Below are 24479 nucleotides of genomic sequence, written 5' to 3'. Positions count from 1 at the left end.
TAGTTTCTGCATATATTTTCCTTGATTTTGAGTTGGTTACAGATTATATATAGTGTCTACAAATTCCAACTGCAGCTATGTCTCAAGGACAAAGAAGTACAAAAAAGCAAGACAAGTCTGAGGTCATGGGGTCATTGATAAGATAATAGCACAAGATGTAACAAAAAAAAATAGACCAGGATATTCAGAAGACTCAGCAAATTCCCCATATAATTGTTAACAGCTCTTGCACATGCTAATTTAGCATCTTTCTTATTAGGTAACAAAGCAGCAACTGTCAGAAAACAGATTTTTAAAACAAACATGTCAATAGTTTTCATTCATTCCATTTCAACACTTGTATTTGAGAGTTTACTAGGAATTGCTGCCCTTGTGAAGTAGCCAAAAAATTTCTAGGATTGTCATACAATATACTGAGTCGTACTTTCTGAAACTGACAGGAGCACTTAAGGTAACATAGGATGAAAAAGTGTACTTTGGAAGTGGAGCAGAAAAACACACCTTGAGGTTACTCGGATAGTGACTGAGAAATTAATAGAGACTGATGTTGTCTGTTTCTGGTGAAGGGTCAACCAGACAGTGTGGATAAACTCAAAGAGTCTCTTTAACCCAGTCATATGCCATCGGTAGGCAATGCTCTGATAAAAGATCATAGGATAACTGCTTGCTTCATGTAACACAACTGAAAATTGTCATTATAGCCAGTCCCATAGCTAAGCTTAAATCAGGGGTCTTCAAACTTGGTCCTTTTATGACTTGTGGACTTCAGCTCCCAGAATTCCTCAGCCAAGCATCCAAGTCATAAAAGGGCCAAGTTTGAAGACCCCTGGCTTAGATCATTAAAGTTTGCCAAATTTGTCATGGATCTGCCCTTGGACAGATGTTGGTTCAGAGGAGGAGAGCAAGTTTAAGTCAGCAGAGGAAAGCACAGAGCCAAATGTTGATCAGGATTGGGACTTGGAGAGTGCTAGCCTGAGAGAGCAACAGGCTGAGTAAGGCAAACTGCAACAAGTTGGCCAGGAGGTTCCAGGGAGGACCAGGAGCAGCTGATGCCCATTAGCAATGAGGATGGAGTCCATACCTCCTCCTTCTGATCCAAGCACAAGTAGAGCAGAGCGGAGACAGGCATAACACTGGTCAGCTAGACTACTCGTGTGGAGGCAACCTTGTTTCTCATTAAGGGCTGCACAACTGTTGCCTACTTAATCCCACCCTGAAACTTGAGCGTTGCTGGAGCAATGTGCCCAGTTCTGTGCCTTGTGTGCTCATGCCATGTATCCTGAAGTGCTTTCCTGGACTTTGTGTGTGCCTATTGGACTCAGTTACCCAGTGATTCTTGGTATGCTGAGAACCTGTTTGGGGGCTTGAAATAAACACCTGTAGACTCTTGCTGTACATGGATGTGGGGGGGGAGGGGGACCGGTGCAGCACAACCTTCAGCAATCCAGCTACCAAGAGAAGAATTACTGTATTTGGATGCTGATCTAGGAGTTTAAAAGAGGCATTTCTGAAATGTAGATTCCATACTTGTGAGTGTGAGAAAACTAGAATATGGCTCTAGCTGAGCCTCAGTGATTTTTGATGCAAATAGTTTTTGCATCATTATATAGTTAACAGGTAGAAAATCCCAAACTTTAGAAAAGTTGGACAGAATAGTTGTTACAGTCCTTCAGAACAAAAAGATTGCATGATTGACTGACTCTTCTTTCTACATCTAGATATTTAAAGTAAATGATCTTTGTGGTACTCTTACCAACAGAAGTTCACTTATATATACGTAGCCTTTTAGCAAGGTGCCTGGAGCTAATAGAATGGAATCTTACTGAAAATTATGATGGAAACTAAAACTATTTAGTTTTTTTTCTTAAGTTGCAATTTTGCTACAGTTTGGAATATATTTATTATGCATGTTTATAGGACTCACTACTCACTTGATAAACATTATTACTTCAATTTGGTTGAACATTATTATTTGTGTTTTATTAAGTATCAATTTTGAGCACAATTTGTCATGGAAAATCAGCTTATAAACACAATGATAATGTAAGGGCTGTGGTCATGATAATGATGGGATATTCAAGACTTTCAGAATTCATAATGGTCAGGGTGTGGTCAGGATAATTTGAATGTGACAACTAAAATATGCATGGGCATATCATATAAAGGGCAAATTTACTTCTTGTTGGTTATTACTTAATGCCAAGAAGCCACAGGGGAGCGAACTTGTAGATGTTACTTTCAGTTAATATAAAGAGCACGGAATCTTTAAAGTCATGGAGTAATAATCAAAAGTTTATACGGTACTTCCTCTTTAAGGAGTGACAGCTCTATTGTGTGGGAGTAGCAGATAACAAGCAGGGTTTTCCAGAGACAGTCAAACATCAGTCAAAGTTACTATCTTGCTTTCTCCTTTTTCCTGTTCTCCTAAAGCATGCTTTATGTTTGTGGTTTACTTATTTAAAGGTTATAATCTGACTGCTTTTTTTTTACATTCTCTTTCCAATGAATACAATGATACTGAATCTGGAAACATACTAGTTCCTTCTCTTCTATCAACATGACACAACTCAAATATAGTTCTGAGTTGTTTTTCTTAGAAGAAAGTTTTTCCACCAGTTAATATTTACAGCACATTTTCCTGATCTAAAGAAGAACAAGTCAATGGAACTTTTTAATATTTTTAGAACATTCTCCTTTGAGACCACAAGCCAAACAGTATACCATTGTACTGCTACATGAAGCCGATTGTAAACAGACTGTCTACATTCATTGCAGAGAAAAATCAGAATAAATATGAAGAAATAAATTTTACATTCAGAATTTTTTTTAAAAAAATACCCAGATCCAACATTAAAAAGATATTCCTAAAAAAATAAGAATCTACATTTTAAAATTTTAAATTTCCAGTACAAAGTTGGTATATTATTGTATTCAAAAGGAGATTTGTCAGGTTTCAGGTATCTTGAAGGATTCCATAAAGAAGATTGTTAATATTCCATTGCCATAGAAACCAAGATTAAAAATAATAGATACAAGCTGTAGCTACTTAGATTTTTCTCAAAAGTAAGAACAACTTTCTGATTGCAATAGCTGTACAGTACTGGAAAAATCCACCTGAAACTGTAGCTTCTCCATCCCAGAAAGTTTTTAAGTCAAAACTAGACAGTCTCCTCTCAAGTATGCTTTTGTTTGTTTTCATGCATGTTGCAGACAGTTGAACTAGAAGATGACCCTTGTCATCTCTTCCAATTCCACAAGGCTATAATTTTACAACATGCTAAGTATAAAATGCCAGTGGAGTATTACCATGTTTTCCTCCAATTCCTAGCCATGATGTCGATATACCTACAAATATTTCAACCACAATCACATTTCCTGCTTGTGGCTCTTGGAGCAGGTATAAAAATGTCTAGACTTGTTCAAATATATAGCGTCCAGTCTCCTTGCTGTGGTTCTAGGGAATGTGTAAGGTTCAGGGGACCTTACTCAGCTGTGAACCAAATATTTTCAAACCCCCCCCCCAAAAAAGGAATCACATTGCTACCATAAAATGAAAATAAAGATGTACGTGACAATTCGGTTTCCGTTTATTGCAAGGGTTCCCAACCAGGGGTGCTCCTACCCCCTGGGGGTGCGAGATGATATTCCAGGGGGTGTGAAAACTTGGATTTAGAAGTTTCAAAATTATAGTGTATATGCATAATTCATTGCTGTTATTTTGAATGGTAAGGGATGCGAGAATATATCAGAAGTGTTCTAGGGGTGCAGGGTATAGAAAAGGTTGGGAACCGCTGGTTTATTGGGATGGGTGGTTTATTAAACTTAATGGGACTCCTTTTCAAGTAAATAGATTGGAATGTACTGCTAAATAACTATCATAATATACACAGGAGCTAAAATAGAATTGCCACAATTAACATTACATTTAATGTTTCAGGAAGCAAATAAAATACATTTATTCGGCCTTTTAAAATATTGGATAATTCAAAGGGACATGGTTTGCACACACATACCTTATTATGAAGCTAACTAGGCCACAATCTTTCCCAATCTGAATACGCACAGATGTATTGGAATTATAATGTACTTGGAATTCTGGGAGTCACAACACATTTGAAGGACACCTACAGACAAACCTGAAGGATTAGATTATTACATGAATATATCAAAGTGAAGATTTCCCCTTGCATAGTCAAATACTGTATAGTTAAAATTATAGCTTCATAATTTGACTTCTTTGCTATACCCTGTTTTAATCTGTTAAGGTAAAAAAAGGTAAAGGAATGTCTGCGGATTTTACTCCGCTAGTCATTGCTAACTATAGGGGGAGGTGCTCATCTCCATTTCAAGGCCATTGAGCCCGCACTGTCCAAAGCACTGTCAATGATCATGTGGGCATGGACTACTGTTACTTTCCACCAAACTGGTACATATTTACTTTGCATGCTTTCAAATTGCTAGGTGGCTGGAGCTGGGGCAAGGATGGGACCTCACTCATCCCATCATGAGGAGCTTAGGTGTCTAACCTGGGCTGCAGCTGACAAGCCTAATGTCTTAACCTCTGAGCCACTGTTCTGCCTTAATCTGATAAGACAACTGTAACATTTATCTTCTCCCCAATCCCTGCCAAAACTCAACTTTCTACCTTTAACTGTATTTAGCTAAACCAAAAGACTTCTCTCAAGTATGAAATATCATTATGATTTGGAAACCAATCAAGTTCATTTAATTTATAGATAAATAGTACCAAGAAGAGCAAGTGCATATGCATTCCTGAACAGAACACCTGCAGCAATAATAGTTCTTAAAATACATATATTATTTTTTGGCTGCCAGCATGTCTTTTCTATCTTATCAGAGAAGGCGAGATATTTACATTTCTTCTTTTGAGAAACTGTCAAGTTCCTTTCAAAGAACACAAACCCACTTAAAACTGAAGACCATTGACACTGCAAATACTCATTCTTTCCAAAGAAAGCCTTACAATATTTACAGGGGGAATCCCATGATACAATTCTTCAAATCAGTTTCTAGAAAGTAAGTTTGATGTAGCAAAGAATCAAAGGCTTTGTGGCACCTTAAACTCTTCTACTATGGCAAACATGAAAGTCTTTAAATTGCTCCAAGACCAGCTACTGTTTTTGCTCAAAGTATAGTGAATGGAAATAGGAAAAAAAATCAACAAAGTACTTTTAGATGATAAGAACAGTGAGGTAAATGAAAATTTTCCATATACCGAAGCTTCAAGGGATAACTTGTATGAGCAAATGCACAATCAACACAAGCAAAGTAGAAAGACTGATATAACCTCACAGCACCTGATATGCTCAATATTTTTTAATGCTCTCACAGTTTAGCTGCAATTTATGCATAGGAATAAATCAGCAGTTGTATGTACATGTATGAACTGGCTTCAAGGATGGCTTTTAAGTTATTGCCTACAAGGAAAAGATGATATGCAACTCATGGATACTGCAGTATCTCCCATAATGTCATATACAGACTGAACACCAGATACAGCTATTGGCAATACATTTCACAGTGGCCAAGAAGTACATTTTCTATCTCCTTATAACAAATACATGAATAATATAAAATAATCAGATCACTTTAGATTAGAGTCAGATTAGAGTTAGTATTCCTAAAAGACAGAATTATTATGACAACATATTAATGTATGGATTTGAAAGCAATAAAATGAGCTGTTGGCAATTTTCTGTGGATAATTCTAAAAGCATATTAAAAAAATCTATGCAAGATATTTAGCTATAAGAGTTTTTGGAACTTAAGGAATATTACCACTGAACATCAATGGTTGGAAAATAATAGCCAGAAGATATTACTTCATTCAAATACTACCTGCAGAATTCTGATAAGATAAGATAAGATAAGATAAGATAAGATAACCTTTATTGTCATTTTTTTATTGTGGGCACAACAGCACACATCAAAAATGAAATTTAGTTGCCTGCTCTCAAAGTCAAACACATACATGATATAAATCTGGTTGAACATGGTGTGAAGTAAGATCCTAAGATTAAATAATTCTTGGTAGCTCACTATTTTTATGTTCTTATTAATAAATGTTTTCATCTTCCTATGGTACGAGAAGAACTTTTGGACACTATAAGGAGAAAGTCATGTTCTTTTTTTGATATATAGCCACCCAAAATAAAATGTAGTGATAGAAGATGCTGTCTTCTAAAATATCTATGGTATCACTGACCATATAGAATGGGGGTGTCAAACTGCCGGCCCGCAGGCTGGATGCATCATGGTGAAACCGCGCCCACCCCATTGCCAGCAATGGAAAAAAAGTCATGATATGTCGCGACACGTCACATGACGTTGCGAGTTTGACACCCCTGATATAGAAAGAAATATGTTTAACCAGGCATGAAGAAGCTCTCTTCCCATGCAATTTCAACGTAGTTCTATGCAGTCCAGATTGTTCTCTCCTGCAGTCCCCTGGATCCTGGCTCTCTAACACATGGGCCCTAAATATTGATCGCTACTCTAGAAGAAAATTCTTATTTCTAAGCAGTAGCTGATAAAAATAATGGGCATTTCCAGGTAAAGAGCCTCTCCATCTCCCAAACCTTCTAATTCCAGCAGCACAAAATGCACTGATTTAATAAAAGCTGAATTAATTATCTGACTTCCTCCCATTTCTTCCTATGCATGGCAGTAAAGTTGACTATAGTTAATTAGCAATACACAGCAAGTTTTGCTTTACGGTATCCTGCTTGACTTTTAATAAAACATACCTTCTTCACCAAATAGAGTCATGGGTTGTTCTTATTTAAAGGTTCCAGCTGATGTAGGCCTGGCACTAATCAGTATTCAGGCCAAAGTAAGGTTTTCTACTTAAATGTGCATGTTTGTTATCTCAACAGGTTTTAAAATGCCCACTTTAAAACAATTACATACATATTGCTATTGCTCTTGAATTTACACCAAAGTGCAAGACCTTAACATTATACATACCCAAAAACATTATATTTAGAAATGCTTGGAGCAAACGTTTAAATTCTAAGCTAGAACTTAGAATTTAATAGAAGCTAGTAAAAACATGTGTAACTTTCACGGAATAGCAAAGCATAAAAGAGATGAAGCTAAAACCCAGATTCTTGCTTGCCCTGGGATATAAAGCAAATATTTGGAGAAGTGAATATGAAAATTATTTCATGCATTCTGGAAAGGAAAACATAAGAACCGTGCACACTTACTTTAGAAAAAGTACCACTAGTCTCAGTGGGACAGAAATTAAAAAAAAAACCAGTGGAAAGAGTTGCTTCAAACTGTATAAAATAGATTATAAGACTAAAGAAACAGAGATGCCTTTCTTCCTAATGCATGCATGAAGATTATCTGTCTTTCTGTCTGTGATCCATCCGTCCATCTGCTGTATCTATCACTCAACATGATAAAATTTACCAATTTACAAACCATGGAGACATATGAATCAATTCCTAGAAATTCTGTTTTGTTTATTTAAAAAGAGCACAAAAACCAAGAGAGAAAAACTAACACACACACACACACACACATTTATTAAAAATATATTGTCATTTTTAGAGCCTTTTCTCTACCTTGTTTATTGTTGCTTCACCACTTTCTAATAGTAAAATTAAATAGTAGGTAGCAAATTGTAGCTGAAAAAAGGCCAGTAAGAGACATAGAAAATAAAATGGCATATTTAAGAGAGATAGAATAAATCTGAAAAAGGGGTGAGAGATTAAAAGCAAGTTTAATAAGGACTGAGAAGCTATAGAACAATGGTGGCGAACCTATGGCACGGGGGCCAGAGGCGGCACTCAGAGCCCTCTCTGTGGGCACGCGCACCATCGCTCCAGTCCTAGGTCTTCAGCTGGGTTTTATAAAACCTTTTTGCTTTAGGCCTCCGCCACCATGTACAAAAAAAAAAAGTTCAGTCAATTAGTCAATTTCAACTTCTCGCGGGAAAAAAAAGATCTTGCAAAGTTGGAATTGATTTATTGAACTTTTTAGTCCCACCCAGTCTGCTGTTACTACTGCAGCCACGCCCACCCAATGGGCCACACCCACCCAATGGGCCACACCTGCCCAGCACCCAATGATACTTAAATGGGTTTTGGGTTGCAGTTTGGGCACTCGGTCTCTAAAAGGTTGCCATCACTGCTATAGAATGTTAAGTATCAGTTGGAAAAAGACAAAGAAAGGGGGTAGAAGGAAGAAAATTTTGAATGTTTCGCTTAAGCTTTTTACAAATTAAGTCTTATTACTGAACCTGGGAGGAAAAGTTTGCTGACTATTACCTAGATCTCTGAAGAGCAACACGTTTATTAAAGAATGAGGATGAATTGCTTTGCTAAATGTTCCACTTGCTTATTATTTATGCAACACCATCTCCCATCCCTATGTCAGAGTGCCATAAAAACTACAATTAAGATATTATTGGATATTATTTTCAGTGAAATAAAACTGAAAGACATAGTTGATGAGAGAATTACTAAAGACAGAGTAATTTATTTATTCATATGCTTATTTCTATTTATACAAGCCTCTTGTCAACAAGTACAAGCCCATGGCTTCCTGAAATGAAATGATTCCATATATGTTAATAGTGACACATCTCTTCACTCAAGTCCTATTACACATTGACCAAGCCCTACAAGTGTTAGGAGATTTTTCTGAAGTTTGACAGAAGAAACTCATTCATTGACTATGCTTGTTCAATCCCTCCCTGCATGACCAGACTTTATTCATAGTCAAAGTATGAGTATGACAGTGAAAGCAATGGCTGGTTTAGGTGAAATCTGTGTCAGTGGAATTTTTTGGGGGGGGGGGTTCCTCAATGGAACTCACATAGCTTGATTAGGAACTAAATTCTACTGTATGAGGTTCAGCCAGTGGTGGGATTCAGCCAGTTCGCACCACTTTGGCAGAACTGGTAGCTAATTTTTTGTTGCCCAGGCCCAGAATGGACTTCCGGAAGAGGCATCCACACAGAGAACTGGTTGTTCACATATTTGAATCCCATCACTGATGAAGTTATTTAAAAAATCTTCACTAAAGTTACATGCCTCTCCATATTAAGAACCACTATGCTTTGGAGAATACTGGAGAGCAGCATCAATTGAAACTGTGACTTCTTTGTAAGAAAAATGTGATGGACGGACGGATGAATGGATTTATTTATTTCTCAAGTTTATAAACTGTACCATTATCAGAGATACTAAAAAAGTAAATTTTTGGATTTTCCAATAATTTTAGCCATTCACATTGTAGGAGGAGCCACATACATTATTGTCATTTGGCTATGGCTCTTGTACATTATCCTAGTTCTCCTTTGAACTTTCTTTAGCTTTTTGAGTGGCATAATACAGTGTTTGAACATAGTTTTGACATGGGCAGTGGCCAGTTTGACAGCTGAGCCTGTAATAGTTTAGTATACTTCCACTATATAGTCATTTAATTACATTTTGTAATGCAAACATGATAAGATTACTTCATATTTAAAAAAAAAGATTTGTATTCTTTCATGATCAAACATGCACTATTTTATACATTTTGTAAATAATTGCTACTATTTTATATTTATATTGTAAACAGTAATTTAGAAATTCAATGAACATTTCCACGAATAAGAAAAACTAAATATTTAAATAAAACCTACAGAATTTAGTCAGAATTATATAATTATTTTCTAGCTTTTAAAATATGGAAATTGTTTAAAATATGTAATTGTTCTTTTTGTGTGTTCAGCACAAAGAAATATTAATATTACCTATGAAGAAGCAGTCACCTAAGTTACATAATGATATTTTTTGCTTTGAAAGGATGAATGAAGTTTACCTAATGTGCTTTATCTTTGGTCCTTTTTCATTTTATTTCTCCTATTGTTTGTCCTGGTCTTGCAGTCCCATCATGTGTAAAATTAGATTCTCTGCTCCTTGAAGAAAAAAAACAGCACCTTCTTTTGTTCTTAAAAAATTTCAAATGATTTTGAATTATGCAGGAAAATTATTAACATAAATGTTATATACTACAGGAAATGAAGAAAAGGTATTTCAATATATTACAATAAATGAATCCTTGAGGAAAAATACTCTCAATGGAGAATTGAAACTAGCAAAATAAATATTTGCCAGTGAAGACTAAAAAAGTGACTGTAGCAACTGAGCATCTCTTTCAGTTTAAAATATTGAATTTCTAAAGAAAATGCTAGGGGTAAATTCAAAAAGTCACGAGCATGTTCTTAGATCATTACTTGCCTTTTCTATTTAGGAGTATGGCATTTAGATTCATAATCACTATAAGCAATGATGTTATGGACTTTAAACTGAGAAAATAAGCATTGACATGTGTTCATATTTTTCTAATATTTATTTATTGAAAACATTTGCATACTACTTCTTATTAAAATATAGCTCATAGTATAAATGTGCAATATTGGTTTCCATCAAAAAAAAAAAAAACAGCAAGAATTCTGTGTGTATAATTGAACATGCTCAGTCAAGCTTTCCAAAAGCTTCTCTTAAGGATTTGAATAAGCACGTAGTACATTGGATGGTGGTAAGACAAGCAATAAAAACTATGGGAACAAAAAGGCTTTTGACTGAGGCAAGAGCAGCTATAGGTCCAAACTACTATAGGAGAGAGACTGGCAGACCTAGAGGGAGGAGTTAAAAAAGGTATAGTTTAGAACAGTGGTGGCGAACCTATGGCATGGGTGCCAGAGGCGGCACTCAGCCCCAGTCCTAGGCCTTCAGCTGGGTTTTATAAAACCTTTTCGCTTTAGGCCTCCGCCACCATGTACAAAAAAAAAAAAAAAAGGTTCAATGAATCAGTCAATTTCAACTTCTCATGGGAAAAAAAAATCTTGCAAAGTTGGAATTGATTGACTGAACTTTTTAGTCCCACCCAGTCTGCTGTTACCACCGCAGCCACGCTCACCCAATGAGCCACACCCACTCTATGGGCCACACCCACCCAATGGGCCACATCCACCCGGCACCCAACGATGCATAAGTGGGTTTTGGGTTGCAGTTTGGGCACTTGGTCTCTAAAAGGTTCGCCATCACTGGTTTAGAATCATTACATAGCCATAAAAGGACAAAGTCTACCTCCCACCCCCCAAATACTACTAATTCTCAACTAGTTCTCTCCAGGTGTTAACCATAGACTGAGAAAATTCCTGTGCATAGGCTTTAGTAATAATAGCAATAGCACTAGATGTATATATCACTCCACAGTGCTTTACAGCACTTTCTGAGCACTTTACAACATCAGCGTATTGCTTCCAACAATTTGGGCCCTCATTTTACCGACCTCGAAAGGATGGAAAGCTGAATCAACCTTGAGTCAGTCAGGATCGAACTTCTGGCAGTGGGCAGAGTTAGCCTGCAATACTGCATTCTAATCACTTTGCCACCACGGCTCCTGTAAATAAATCAGTTAATTAGCATTTTCATATGTGGACCTAGTTTTTTGTACCTAATAACTACAGTTATTTTCAAATATATTGACATATTTGGGCAAAAGGGATGGAAGAATTCAGATAGATTATAGAACAGGATTCTCCAATGTGATCAATATCGACCTCTAAGTATAAATAGTACTATGCATTATTGTTGTTGTTGTAGTACAATTAGTTAAATAAGTATTCATTACATTATTTTCATATAATAAATTTGGGGGTTTATCTACCCCCCTATCTTTATGAAGGGATCAATCAGCTAAGGAATTTGGAGACTCTTGTTTTAGAAAATAGCTTGCGGAAAAGGGAATAAGTTCTTATGATAATGCAATTGTCATAAATATATATTTACTCATAGTAATGTATAATGTCTCTCTCCATCTTCTTCACAGCAGTGTGATATTTTAACACTGCAATTAATTTTAAGATGAATTGACATTATTATTAAAATAATTTAACATAATTTCATAGGAGGTCTAGTTTACACTTCCTTACTCTCTATTTTCATATCAATCAATACTTGCAACCAACTCACAAATATTTATATCTAGGTTTCCCTGACTAAATGCCTGATGGAGATATTAAATCTCAAATCTCCAGTGAGCATTGACATTAGAACATTGACAGTCTAAAACACTCAAGACTCTAGCCTAGAATAATCTGAACACAGGACATTTGTATATCTGTTATAGAAAGTATAGAATGGAAAGTTCATTCCAAAATTATTGACAACTGAGAAGCTGAAATGTTGAAATTCAGAAGGATTGACAGGGAGAACTCTCCAACATTAGCTTTGAATGGGCATCTGGAGAATATGTCATATTGCTAACATCATTCTTAGAGTTCAAGAGAGCTGAAATTCTCTCTCTCTCTCTCTCTCTCACACACACACACACACACACACACACACACACACACACCACATATGATTAGAACCCCAGAAAAAAAAAAAGCATGAGCATGAGCTCAAAAGCACAAGCTCAAACCACTGACAAGAATCCAGTGTGCCAGTAGAAACCAAGCTGCAGGGTGGAAAGTTGTGGTTTGAGGCTGTGCTGCTTCTTTAAACTTCGATTTGAGGAGTGTTCACTTTGATAATAGCCTGGAAAATTTGTTTATTTTTATACCATGTGGACTTTGAGTTTTTCCTCACTAGCAAACTTTAGTATAACCCAACCCTTACTGTCGCAATAGAAAGAACCATTGGCATAATAACATATTGTCCTAACTCTTTCCCCTGGTTTATCTATTTTACAAAGAACAGGTGCTTTGTGGTAAAGAGCAGTAAGATAAGGCTATGTAAATCATGGATGCAGGATTAGAGAAGGTCAGATTCAAGGCAATAAAGAGAACATTGGGTTGCTGGGGGACTTTGAGGATGATGTGGTTAACTATCTGAATCTATGCTACTAAATAAACCTCATAGATATGCAGAGCTGTTGAAATTCCTGCCACCCCAGTTGTAAAATTTCTCACTCACACAGTCCAAGATGCATTCATGTTTCATAAAATTTGAAGGGGGAGAATTAGACTTCCACTCAACCTGGGAGGACTCTAGGCATATCTCAAATGGTTGAGGGATTTCCAGATCAATCTGTAATCTGAAAATAAATACATATACAGCCCGGTACAAATTGATTACTCAAAATAATCTATGTTGTGAGATCTTCCCAGATGTGTCGTAGATATAAATCTGAGAATTAATAGCTTACCTGGTGGCAGCACCAGGTTTGAAAATCTGGCAAGACGCCTCCCGAGATCTGAATGCCCCCATTTTGCTATTGTTTAGAAGAGCTGCAAAGACTCCAAGCCTTTGGAGAGGGAGACCGCTTACTTCATCGTACTTACTTTTTATTATTATTATTATTTATTGATTTTATTTGTTATGAGGTGCCCTGAGCTGCTGACACTCGGGTTGCATACACATTTAATAAATTATTATGGTTGGTTGCACAGTGCCAGAGGCTTAGATTGGATTTGGCATTTGTGTCCTATTGAGTCCTTCCCAAGGACTTGTGATAGGCAGATGTTGATGATTAATAATATTAAAGATTATTATTATTCTCTAGTTCCATTGTTATGATTCTAGAAGAGCAGAGAGGTCCAGAAGTAAATTTCGCAAAGGATAAAAGTTTAATATAGAAATGAGCAACCAAAATAAAATCTCTAATTAGTCCTGTCTATACAGATGTTACATAGGAAATATAAATTTATATATTTCACCCAAAAGAATTAATCAGAGCAAAGGAGTGAAAACCTGAAACAACATTAACATTAAATACAGAGGTCATACTGTAGGTCCACTGTCTTTTCCTATGAATTTCCATGTTTAACTATCTTTCCCAGCTTTTCATCTCCCCAATGAGTCATGGAACCAAAACTTTTTTTAATTTTTTTTTAAACTAAATTTAGAAAATTAAAGAAAGTAGGAAAATAAAGTTGTTTTAAGATGATTATGAAAGATTATGAAATAATAGAAATATTTCTAGAGAATCTATTCACAAATGATTCTACTAGAAAGAGAAACATGAGAACATGGGCATCTGGAGGGAAGGGCAAAGGAATCAAGTGACAATGAGTGCATGGCAGTGCCATTATATAAAACCTTAATTTATACAACTGCATCAGACATCAGAACACAAAAATATAATGCCAGTATTTGATTGGCATTGGTTACATATTCAATGCCAGCATTTGAATGTCATTGGTTAAACATCATCTTTTGGGTATCATTGCAATTTGCTGTGGACAATATTATTTGAGAAGACATACTGTAAAAGCATTAAAATGGCATTGCTTTTGAACTATTTCAAACTGCAGAATAAGCAGTTAAAGGACTCACAGCACAATGCCAACAAGTATGGAATGAGACTATGTAACCTAGAGTTTGGGGGGGGAGGTATAAGCCACTATATAAAAAGAACAAGATGAAAGATAATGTGCAAATTAACAGATTAATTAATTATGTACCATCAAGTTAGCACTGACTCTTAGTAACCACACAGATAGATTTTCCCTAACTTGGTCTTTTAGGTCTTCCAATGGTGCAACCATGGCCACTGTATCTGAGTCCAATCATCATGCTGCTGATTGGTCACTTCTTTTTCCTTCTGCCTTTCATTACCATTACAGCTTTCTTCGGAGAACTAGGTCTTTGCATAATGTGTCCAAAGTAGGATATCGTAATCTGAGCAAGGTCACTTTTGCCTTGAGTGAGATAATCAATAATCCATTGGTTACTTTTCTTGGCTGTGCACAGTATTTTCAAGAATCTTCTTCAAAGCCAGAGTTTGAAAGGTGACTATAGACTACATTATTTCACTCTATTAATTAAAAGTTAAAGAAGATTTAGAAAAACTCATCAAGAAAGTAAAGCTAGAATGTGAAAACTAGAATATGAAAATATTGCAAATTTAACTAGACAAAAATAATGTAAACCAGCATGTTTGATATTGAGAACTGATGGTAAAGAAGTGTAAGTGATATTTAGATTTATTTTCTTGGGCTCAAGCATAGGCAACAACGAACAATATAGGAGGAAATGTCAAGTTTAGATAAAATGTTAAATGTTAAGGCAGGGTCTATGACAATAGATAATTAGAATAGTTAAAGCAATGGTTTCCCTAATCATGATGTGTAGATGTAAAAACTGACCATTGTGAAGGAGTATAAGAAAGGACACTTCTGGATTATGGATTTGAAAATAAGTATTAGGATTATATGAGTTACAAAAAGAACCAATCAGTCCTGAAAAAAGTAAAGGCTAACTGCTCCTTTGAAATAATGTTTAGGTAACAAAAATTATATGTTCTGGATGTATTATATGAGTGGATGAACTAAGAAAAATGGTTATGCTTGGCAAGAATGAGGGAGAGAAGAAAGAAAAACCCAGATTAATGGATCTGAATGTGGAATGCCTCTAGAAATGTTATAGCTTGGCCCTGAAGAGGGCAATTGCTCATATAGAGGCTGGGACTGATGAGATAGCATCAAACCTTCTCACTTTGTTGATGCTTGAAAAATGTCCTTATGTACCTAAAGTCAACTGGTTTCATTAGATTACAATATAATTGCCATTTAACAGGTTTCTTTTGTGGAAAAGAATTACTTTGCTTCTAATTATTTACATCTAAATATCAATCTTGCATGTATGGCATTTTTATTTCCCCTGATGTCACTGAGGGGATGCCTGAATTTTCTGCATACAAGAAAAGAGCAAGTACCATCCAGGAAAAGAGCCTGTTGAACTACATACAAGAAAAGAGCGTGGTGAACTGGAGCAAGACAAATATTTAATAAATTAATGTAAAAATGCCAGGGGGTTAAATGCATCCCTACTTTATGTAGGAATTGCTTCTGATAGATGTTGCTGAGTTTTGCAGCTATGTCTTAAGTACTTTTATAGAGCTGGAGAATACGTTTTCACATTATTTCAAGAATAATTTAAGTGTCCTTCTCAGATTTCTTAGTGTGTAACTGGTGATTCTACAGCAGGGGTGTCAAACTCAATTTCACTGAGGGCCGCATCAGCATTGTGGTTGCCCTTGGGGGGCCAGGTGGGTGTGGCCAGAGTGGGTGCAGCCGATTGGGTGGAAGTAGATGGAGTGGGTGCGGCCTACTGGGTGGGCATGGCCAGTTCTACACCATTCGCATCAAGGGTGCCTATGGGGGCCTGGGCAGGAGTGGGACTAGATTTGAGGGTCTCTGGTAGAAGGGGGTGGGATCAGGGCAAGTGCCAAGGCATGGTCCACCAGGGCCAGTGCCAAGATGGCCACCACAAAATTGTATATTGGCTCCCGGCTGGCCTGGGCCAGGGCCAAGGCAGCGGGGACCGTTCCCTCACTGTTTCCAGGACGGCTTCGCAGGCCACATGAAACCACTTCACGGGCCACATCTGGCCCCCGGGCCTTGTGTTTGACATGTCTATTCTACAGTGATGTTTCCAGTCAAATTCCTCTGATTGCTTGGTCAAGCAGATAAGAAATGACTGTAGTAAAATGCAACATTCTTCAGAACTGAAGCTGTTGGACTGGCACAGAGATGTCCAGCTTTATTTATTCAGCAAATATAAATGGCTGTCCATCTACTACCAGAACTCTGGCCAATGAGCAAAGGAATAAAAGCATCATACATATATATATATAAACGTCAAGGTACCACAACAAAAACCTCATCCACATATTCCATACAACCTTGCTGGGTCCCATTAAAAGCCTGGCCCAAGGACCTGGGGCGAAAAGCTGGGTCTTCACAGCCTGCCAGACGACTGATGAGTTCAGGGCCATCTGAATCTACAGGAAGAGGGTGTTCCATCAAGCAACTGCATGACAAGGAAGGCCCATTTTGTGGGCCTCACCAAATGGCACAGCTTCACAGAAGGGACCTGAAGCCAGATCAAGCACAGCCAGAGCCATGGAACCTTGCTAGGTGGTTTTCCCCAGTCACTTTTCTTTTACACCATCTTGGCACCCAGAATGTTGTTGTGAGGAAAATGGAGGAGAGAGAGCACCGTGCAAATTGTTCTGAGCTCCTGAAGGAAAGAGAGGGTGTTAAGTTTAACAAATAAATAAACCAGTCGGTGCTGCCAAATATCCATCTCGTTTCTCTCGCAAAGCTTCCATCTAGTTCTCAGTCCTTGGCTTGTATTCACAAAATGAGCCCTGAAATACTCTCTAGAAAGGACTCGTTAGAGCCCTTCGAGGCAGGAAATGCTGCCTAGAAGCACTCTTTTCCGTCAGGAGAGGAAGCAATATTCCTAACACTCCGGGGAGAGATTAAACATGTTCTTAGAGATTCTCAAGTGACATGTATCTTCGGTATGTAATCCAAGGCCCTTCTGAGCTCTTCTGGCGCAGCTCCATTCCTCTACGCCACCGTCTTAGTAGAGTGCCGATGACGAGGTCCTCTAAGCTTTCACCAAATATGGCGGGGGCTGGAAAACCTCTGGAGTTCGTTCAGCCGAAGCCGGAAATCACTTTGGCCGGAGCGTCAACCCTCTGTTTTGCATCCCACTCCCCGCTTCTCAGTCTTAGTTTCTCGGAGCCAGACCGGAGAGCAGGAAGGGCGACGCAGATTCGCTGCCTTCCCCTCTTCCCCATCGCCGGGAGCAACCGCACAACCCGGACAAGCTGAAGGGGCGGCTTTGCAGCCTCGGCCGTTTCTCAGCGAGCTCCTGTTCTAGGCAGCCCCTTGGCTGCCAGTGGTCTGGGGGAGCTGAAACAGCGTTTTCCCTTGGGGAGGGTATTCGTTCTGGAACAAGAGGAGGGGGCAGGAATTGTGGAGAGAGAGAGAAAAAAAAGCAACCCAAACAGTTATTTTATCCTGAGCCTCGTTCCTTTTTTTTCTTTTTCTTTTTTCTTTTTGGCAGCCTCGCGAACCAGATGGTTTCCTCATGTTGCCTTCAGCAGGGCAGAAATAGATGGCGAGTGGGGGAATTTCCACCTGAAGATGGACCCTTATCTATCAGCCTCGTGTCTGCTCTTTGGCAGAGGGAAGGAGACGTGTGCGGGAGGTGGAAGGGAAGGGGGGATAGAGAGATGCCTAGAACCAACTTGAAAATATGATTATGTCTTATTATTATTATGACCAAACCTAGTCTGTTTGTGGAAACACTACTGGATTTGAGTCAGACTGGAGCTTTGAGCCTCCACCTATACAAGACACTAGCTCTGTTATACTGCTCCTACTTCCTTGGCTGCAAAGGCTCCCAACCCCTTTCCCCAAAGAGAGAAAAAAAGAAAATCTAATCCTTTCTAAACTTCAAGAAAACTGCTCCTTCCTTCCTTCCTTTCCCTTCCTTCCTTCCTTCCTTCCTTCCTTCCTTCCTTCCTCACAATATCTAACAGACATATACAGTGCTGTATATCTCTCCATCTCTTCAAGTTAAGACCCAGGAGCAACACTTACCCCAACACATGTTCACAACCCCTGTGGCAGGTCTCCTTCCATGCACTACACCTCTTTAAACTCTGGCAACAGCAGAGGGCTTAGTTTTTTCCTCCTCCAAAGCAGCAGTAGGGCTGGCGAGGGGTAAGTTACCCTCCCCTCCATGGCCACCCCCCTATGACTGAGTAGCACATGTAAGACACCAACAAGGCAGCCAGGTCAATCCCACATCACCTCCCTCTTCCCTCTCCTGTTTAATCACTTGCTTTTTTGCAAGTGGTGGGCTTTCTGCATGTTAGTCTTGTCTGTTTTAATTATTGGAAACAAACATAAGACCTGTTTTAATTGTTGAAAACAAACACAAGACCTCTCTTTGAAGCATATTGAAATAAAAATGTACATAGCTACAAACTCAAGTGGGATTCCTGTATTTCACATAAAAGGAGCAAGTCCCCCCCATCAGCAAACCACAATTATTATTTCCAATGCTGTTCTTCCTAAACCATAATAGGCAGACCACTGAAGAAGGGGGGTGGGTGGGAGGTGGAAATACATCCCATCAGGAATTCCAAAGAATTTCCTGCCCTGGGAACAAAAGTGAAGTCTATATTTAACAGTATCTGAAGCTGTCAGGAATGCTTTGTGGTTGGATAACAGAATAGAAAAATGTGCAAAATGCAAGCTACTGCTCTACCAAATATGGAAATATTGTTACGTCTAGTGTCTGAATCACCATCTGGAAATACTTACAGCCATGAAGTCAAATGGTAATAACAAAAGATAGAAACAACGGCTCCCCCAGCTTCAAAGAAGAATTGTTAGCAAAAAGCATGAATTATAAGTAAATATTAATATTAAGAGGGGAAATATTCTGAAGATCTACTGTTGCTTTATATTACTGTTCAGACCCTCAACAAAATGTAGGATTCTGAAGGATTTTAAATAGTGGAGGTTTGGAGTCATAGGCATTTGGAACGTAATGCAATATACAGTAGACATGTGTTAAAACTCCAAGATACATATCAAGCTTTTTTTAAGTAGATATAGTTAAAGCAATTTATTTCATAATTTTAAAACCATTACTTTGATAACTAATGTGTAAATTGGAGCATGCAATTTAGGTGTTTATTATATTTACTTAGGGTTGGAGTAAAGGTCACTGCGAGTTCAACTGTTGTATTTGCATAACTTTGAAGCTTTCACATTTGCTTTTATTGAAACCTGTCATCCCTCTCCCACCTTCAACCTGTATCCCAACCACCACCACCCCGCAAACATATCAAGAATCAAGAAAAGTGTCTTTTTAAACCTTGATTTCCAAAGTGTATTATAATCAAAGTGGAAAACTAATCCAAAGAACTTTCATCCCAGTATGAATGCAAAGATGAAGGGCAGTTTAGAACATAGAATTATAGGACTGGAAGGGACCTTCTAATCCATCTCCCTGCTCAAAGGCAGGAGACCTGATAACATCCCAGGCAAAAGGCTGATGTAGTGGTTGAAGGCGCTGGCCTAGAAAATAGGAGATCATGAGTTCTAGTTCCACCTTAGGCATGAAAACTGGCTGGGTGACTTTGGGCCAGTCATTCTCTCTCAGCCCAATCCACTTCACAGGGTTGTTGTGTGGAACAAGAGGTGGAGGAAGAAGTATTAAGTACCTTCATCAGCTTGAGTTACTGATGAAGTAATCAAGGCAGGTTAAAAATATCTAATAAAGAATAAATATCGGAAGACACTCAGATTCGTTAAAGCACATCAGAATGTTTGCTAACTCGTGTGTCCCTTGCGATGACCTGGAATAGGAGCAGAGGGGCTGGCTTGTAACTACACCCCCTCCCCCCAAACGTAAGGGCATAGAAACAAATATTTCCCACCTCCCTCCAAATGTCTAAGAAAACGGGGCCGACCAGCGTATGAGTTTCTCAGCACAATCCCATTCATAAAGCTTAAACCACGCCGCCAGGTTTATGGGATACACCCTTTCGCTCCAGTCCTGGATCACACCCAAACGTCGAAAAGATTTGCATGGCTGTTCTGCCCCGTCCCCTTCCCATCTCCGTCCCCCCCCCCGCACCCTTCTTCCCTAAAAGCTTCCATAGCATCGAGGCTATTTAGCCAAACCCGTCAGCGGGCCGATCTGCTAAAGGCGCTGCTTTCCCAGGCCGCAAGTGGAGGAAACATAACGCGAAGGGAAGGAAAACCAAACCGATGTATATGATGGTTTAATAGGTTGAAACTAAGGAGGGTGGGGGAGTGAAAGAAAGAAAGAAAGAAAGAAAGAAAGAAAGAAAGAAAGAAAGAAAGAAAGAAAGAAAGAAAGCCTTTGCTGTAGTCAGTGTAAGCTCTCCCTCCCGCCCTCCACCTCCCCAAAGCATAAAGAGCCCTTAGACAGGGAGGAGCTTGGATGCAAACCGCGCCAAGGAAACATTCCTGAGATGCTTTAGAATTCCTGATGCTTTAGAATTCTGGCTCGACGTCAGCGGAGCTGCAGCACGCGGCGGCAGCGGTAGCATATATAAGGCAGCTCCCACTCCGCGTCTGCTCAGACAGGCAAAGGGCTGTGAGAAACGTCAGGCGGAAGAGCAGAAAGCCGAGAAGAGACCTGGTGCCTATTCTCTGGCTTTTTTAAAAAAAAGAAAAGAAAAAGGAGCTAGAGCAGCCGCGAGGCGTTTAGCATTCTTCCAGGACTCCGACTGTCTTTTGAAAAACACCGCTGTTTTGCTCGGGTTCTCTCCCTCCCCCCGCGCCGCCTTCGGTTTGAGCTAAGGAAAAAAAAAAAGGACCGTAATATCCCCAGCGTCTGGAAACGAGCGAAGATGAACTCGCGGAGAACCAGCTGTTTTATCCTGGCTTTTGCCGTCTTCCAGTTAGTAAACAGGGTAGGTATGGATTTTGATTTCAGATGGGTGCAGGTTTTCTTCCCCCACCCCCTTGTTTATTTTCAGTGAGAAATGTGCAACCTTCTCTTTTTCAATAAATAAAGTCGCATGTTGCCTGCACGAAAATTACAGCGTGTGTGAAGAATGTGTGTTAGAACAGGGGCTCTCCTATTCAGGTTTAAGAAATGACTCCAAAGTGAAGCCTATTCAGTAAACTTCCAGATGAAGAAAGTGCGGAATGGCTATAACTGAGTGCACTTCCTGAATGTTTTGCTTATCTATGGCAGGAAAGCTGACGGCTTTAACTATCTTGTTTACAGTAGCGGGTTATATCTCATAGCTATGGTTCCTTTGTTTCTCCTCTGCAGGTGATTTCTTCTTCCTGCCCAGACACTTGTGAATGTCCTCTGGAGGTTCCCAAATGCACTCCAGGAGTGGGTCTGGTTCTGGATGGTTGTAAATGCTGTAAAGTCTGCGCGAAACAGCTCAATGAGGACTGTAGCAAGACACAGCCTTGTGATCACACCAAGGGGCTGGAATGCAACTTTGGCGCCAGTTCCACCGCTCTGAAAGGGATCTGCAGAGGTAAGAAGCTGGCAGCTTGGCTCTTTCAATATCTCATTCATGCAGATACATACTAACCCATTCTCGTAGTGGTGAAGTTTAGCAATTTTCAGTCCATGTATGGTTATGCTTTGTTGTTGGTAGATTGGCAGAAGGGCATATTACTTCAGCAGTCTGGAATGCAATTCACTATGTCTGGACTGCAGTAACAGCACATAAGGAAAAGTGATTCCTGACTAACTTATTGTTCTAGCCTAGAGCTCTGGGGGATTGTAGGGCTCTTTACCCAAAAATTGGAATTAATAGAGCAGGAGAGAGAGAGAGAGAGAGAGAGAGAGAGAGAGAGAGAGAGAGAGAGAGAGAGAGAAACCACTCTGCTAGAGGAGACTTGAGCCCAACTTACGATATCTCCCTCTTTTTTCAAACTTTTACAGCACAGTCAGAAGGAAGACCCTGTGAATACAACTCCAAAATTTATCAGAATGGAGAAAGTTTTCAGCCCAATTGCAAACACCAGTGTACATGCATTGATGGAGCTGTTGGCTGCATCCCACTCTGCTCGCAAGAACTCTCTCTTCCAAATTTGGGCTGTCCTAACCCAAGACTAGTAAAAGTTCCTGGCCAGTGTTGTGAGGAATGGGTCTGTGATGACTCCAAAGATACCCTGGAACAGCTGGAAGGATTCTTTGGCAAAGGGTTTGATGTGGATGCTTCTGAAGGAGAATTGACCAGAAAAAATGAGTTAATATCCACGATAAAGGGAAAGCTGAAAATGTTACCAGGTGAGTTATAAATATTGGTTACACATTTTCCTGTGCTAGCCAGGGGTGGGTAGTGAGTGGGTGGAGTTATCTGTTGATGTCTATGGGCTTTTGCTATGCATGCTAAGGCAAAGAACTCATACGTGTGAGAAACTTATCCTCTCTTCTTCCTTCTGTCTTTTAGTGTTTGAAACTGAGATTCGCAGCCATTCGTTTGAGAATCCAAAATGCATTGTCCAAACAACTTCATGGTCTCAGTGTTCAAAGACCTGTGGAACTGGAGTCTCTACACGTGTCACCAATGATAATCTCGGCTGTAGGCTAGTTAAAGAGACCAGGATATGTGAAGTGAGGCCATGTGGGCAGCCTAGTTACGACTCCTTGAAGGTAAATGGGTCTTCCTTATCTTCACACTGTTTTTGTGTCATTCCTAGGTTGGATGGATAGTGTGTCTTTTAGTAAGAGTTTTGGCTTAACTACACAATCTCTTGTTTTCCAGAAGGGAAAGAAATGCACCAAGACCAGAAAGACCCAAACTCCAGTCAAGTTCACTTATGCAGGATGCTCAAGTGTAAAAAAGTACCGCCCCAAGTATTGTGGCTCTTGTGTGGATGGCCGATGCTGCACTCCTCAACAGACCAGGACGATCAGGGTCCAGTTCCACTGTGATGATGGAGAGACCTTCAACAAGAATGTCATGATGATCCAGTCTTGCAAATGCAGCTATAACTGTCCCCATGGAAATGAGGCATATCCTAATTACCAGCTATTCAATGACATCCACAAATTTAGGGACTAAAGTTGTGATGTGTGCAGGCTTAAGAAGGAGGCTTGTAATTAATATCTGACTTTGTTTTTTGAAGTACCAGTGGGGAAAAAAAACTCTTATTGAAGTGATGCCTTTACCCAGTGGAGGGCAACACAGAACAACAAGAAAGGACTGTGTGACTGGTTACTTTTGCAACAGTTTGAGCATACTTAAAGCTTCATAGTACTGGAGCAAACTTACTGCTTCAATTTGGAGCACTTGTGATTACTGATTTCTGTTTCTATCTGTTTATACAAAGTTTTGTCTGTTTGGGCAGTGAAACTCATCAGTTTCTACTGTTCAGCATAACATTTTTGTTGTTTGAAAGTCATGTTGGAAGTTAACACTCTTTTCCAAGGTGGGCACTTTTGGAGTGCCCATCTATGGCAGCTATAAGCATCAGCTACATATTTCATCTACAAACAGAAATTGGGTTTTTTTAAAGCTGAATATTTTATTTATCAAAATGTAGCTTTGTTCTCAGAGGGGGAAAAAACCCCGCAATACTGGAATAAGTTGTAAATAATTTAATTTTATATTCAATGAATTAAGAAAATTTATTTATAGAATTAATCATTTAATAAAGAAATATTTACCTAATTTCAGTCAATATGATTCAAACTGATGGGGAGGGGGTAAGCAGGACCATAACTCCATCTTCTGTGTAGTACTTTTAAAATATAAATATAAATGAGTCTTGCTTTCAAATAAACATTCCCACGATAAATATAAAAGTTCTGCCATCTTTCCAGGGTCCTAGAGCTAATGATTCAGGGATGAAATGTTGAATGGAAGAGTTAGGAATATTTCATAATATGAAACTCTTTACCTGTCATCTTTAAACACTACTGTTTCCCAGATCACTTCTTGATCTCTAATCAGGGTGTGTCTTCTTAAAAAAACTATGCTGATCGACTGCTGCTTTTTAGTAGAGACCTTGTTAATTTAAAATTTGTTCTACTCATGATTCAGTGAAGTAGACAGCAGCAACTAAGCAGGACAGTGTTTTGTATGATTTCTCCGGTTACTTCCTGCAAGTGAATGGGCTCTTTGTGTGCTTTTCTACAGTCTGCAGGAGGTGGTTTCACTAAATTCTAATTTAAATGAGGGTGAAGCAATTA

At 38.9% G+C, this 24479-nt stretch overlaps 1 protein-coding gene and 1 long non-coding RNA gene across 4 annotated transcripts in view; one reads left to right on the top strand and one right to left on the bottom strand.

The window, feature by feature from the left end:
* Positions 1-18629, bottom strand: part of LOC120297871 — a 67169-nt gene extending 48540 nt beyond the window's left edge. The window contains exons 1-2 of one of the 3 annotated variants that reach the window (XR_005553908.1): positions 11314-11378; positions 9838-9934 (exon numbers count right to left, since the gene is read on the bottom strand). This is a non-coding gene — a long non-coding RNA (uncharacterized LOC120297871). Of the gene's footprint in view, positions 1-9837; positions 9935-11313; positions 11379-16653; positions 17900-18367 lie in introns of those variants that run through there. The other 2 variants (XR_005553910.1, XR_005553909.1) reach the window with 2 other exon arrangements.
* Positions 18630-20883: 2254 nt separating this feature from the next.
* On the top strand, positions 20884-24018 carry CCN1 (cellular communication network factor 1). Its single transcript, XM_039321021.1, has 5 exons — positions 20884-21225; positions 21594-21810; positions 22224-22571; positions 22735-22937; positions 23050-24018. The coding sequence occupies exons 1-5, from the start codon at positions 21163-21165 to the stop codon at positions 23347-23349; spliced, it is 1131 nt and encodes a 376-aa protein (XP_039176955.1). The 5' UTR covers positions 20884-21162; the 3' UTR covers positions 23350-24018.
* Positions 24019-24479: the final 461 nt, after the last annotated feature.

The sequence above is a fragment of the Crotalus tigris genome, unplaced genomic scaffold (genome assembly GCF_016545835.1).
Source record: "Crotalus tigris isolate CLP2741 ecotype Arizona unplaced genomic scaffold, ASM1654583v1 scf7180000023718.2468807, whole genome shotgun sequence".
In the NCBI taxonomy this organism is placed as follows: Eukaryota; Metazoa; Chordata; class Lepidosauria; order Squamata; family Viperidae; genus Crotalus; species Crotalus tigris.
Note: the sequence above shows the minus strand (reverse complement) of the source record. Positions and strands in the feature narration are given on the sequence as shown.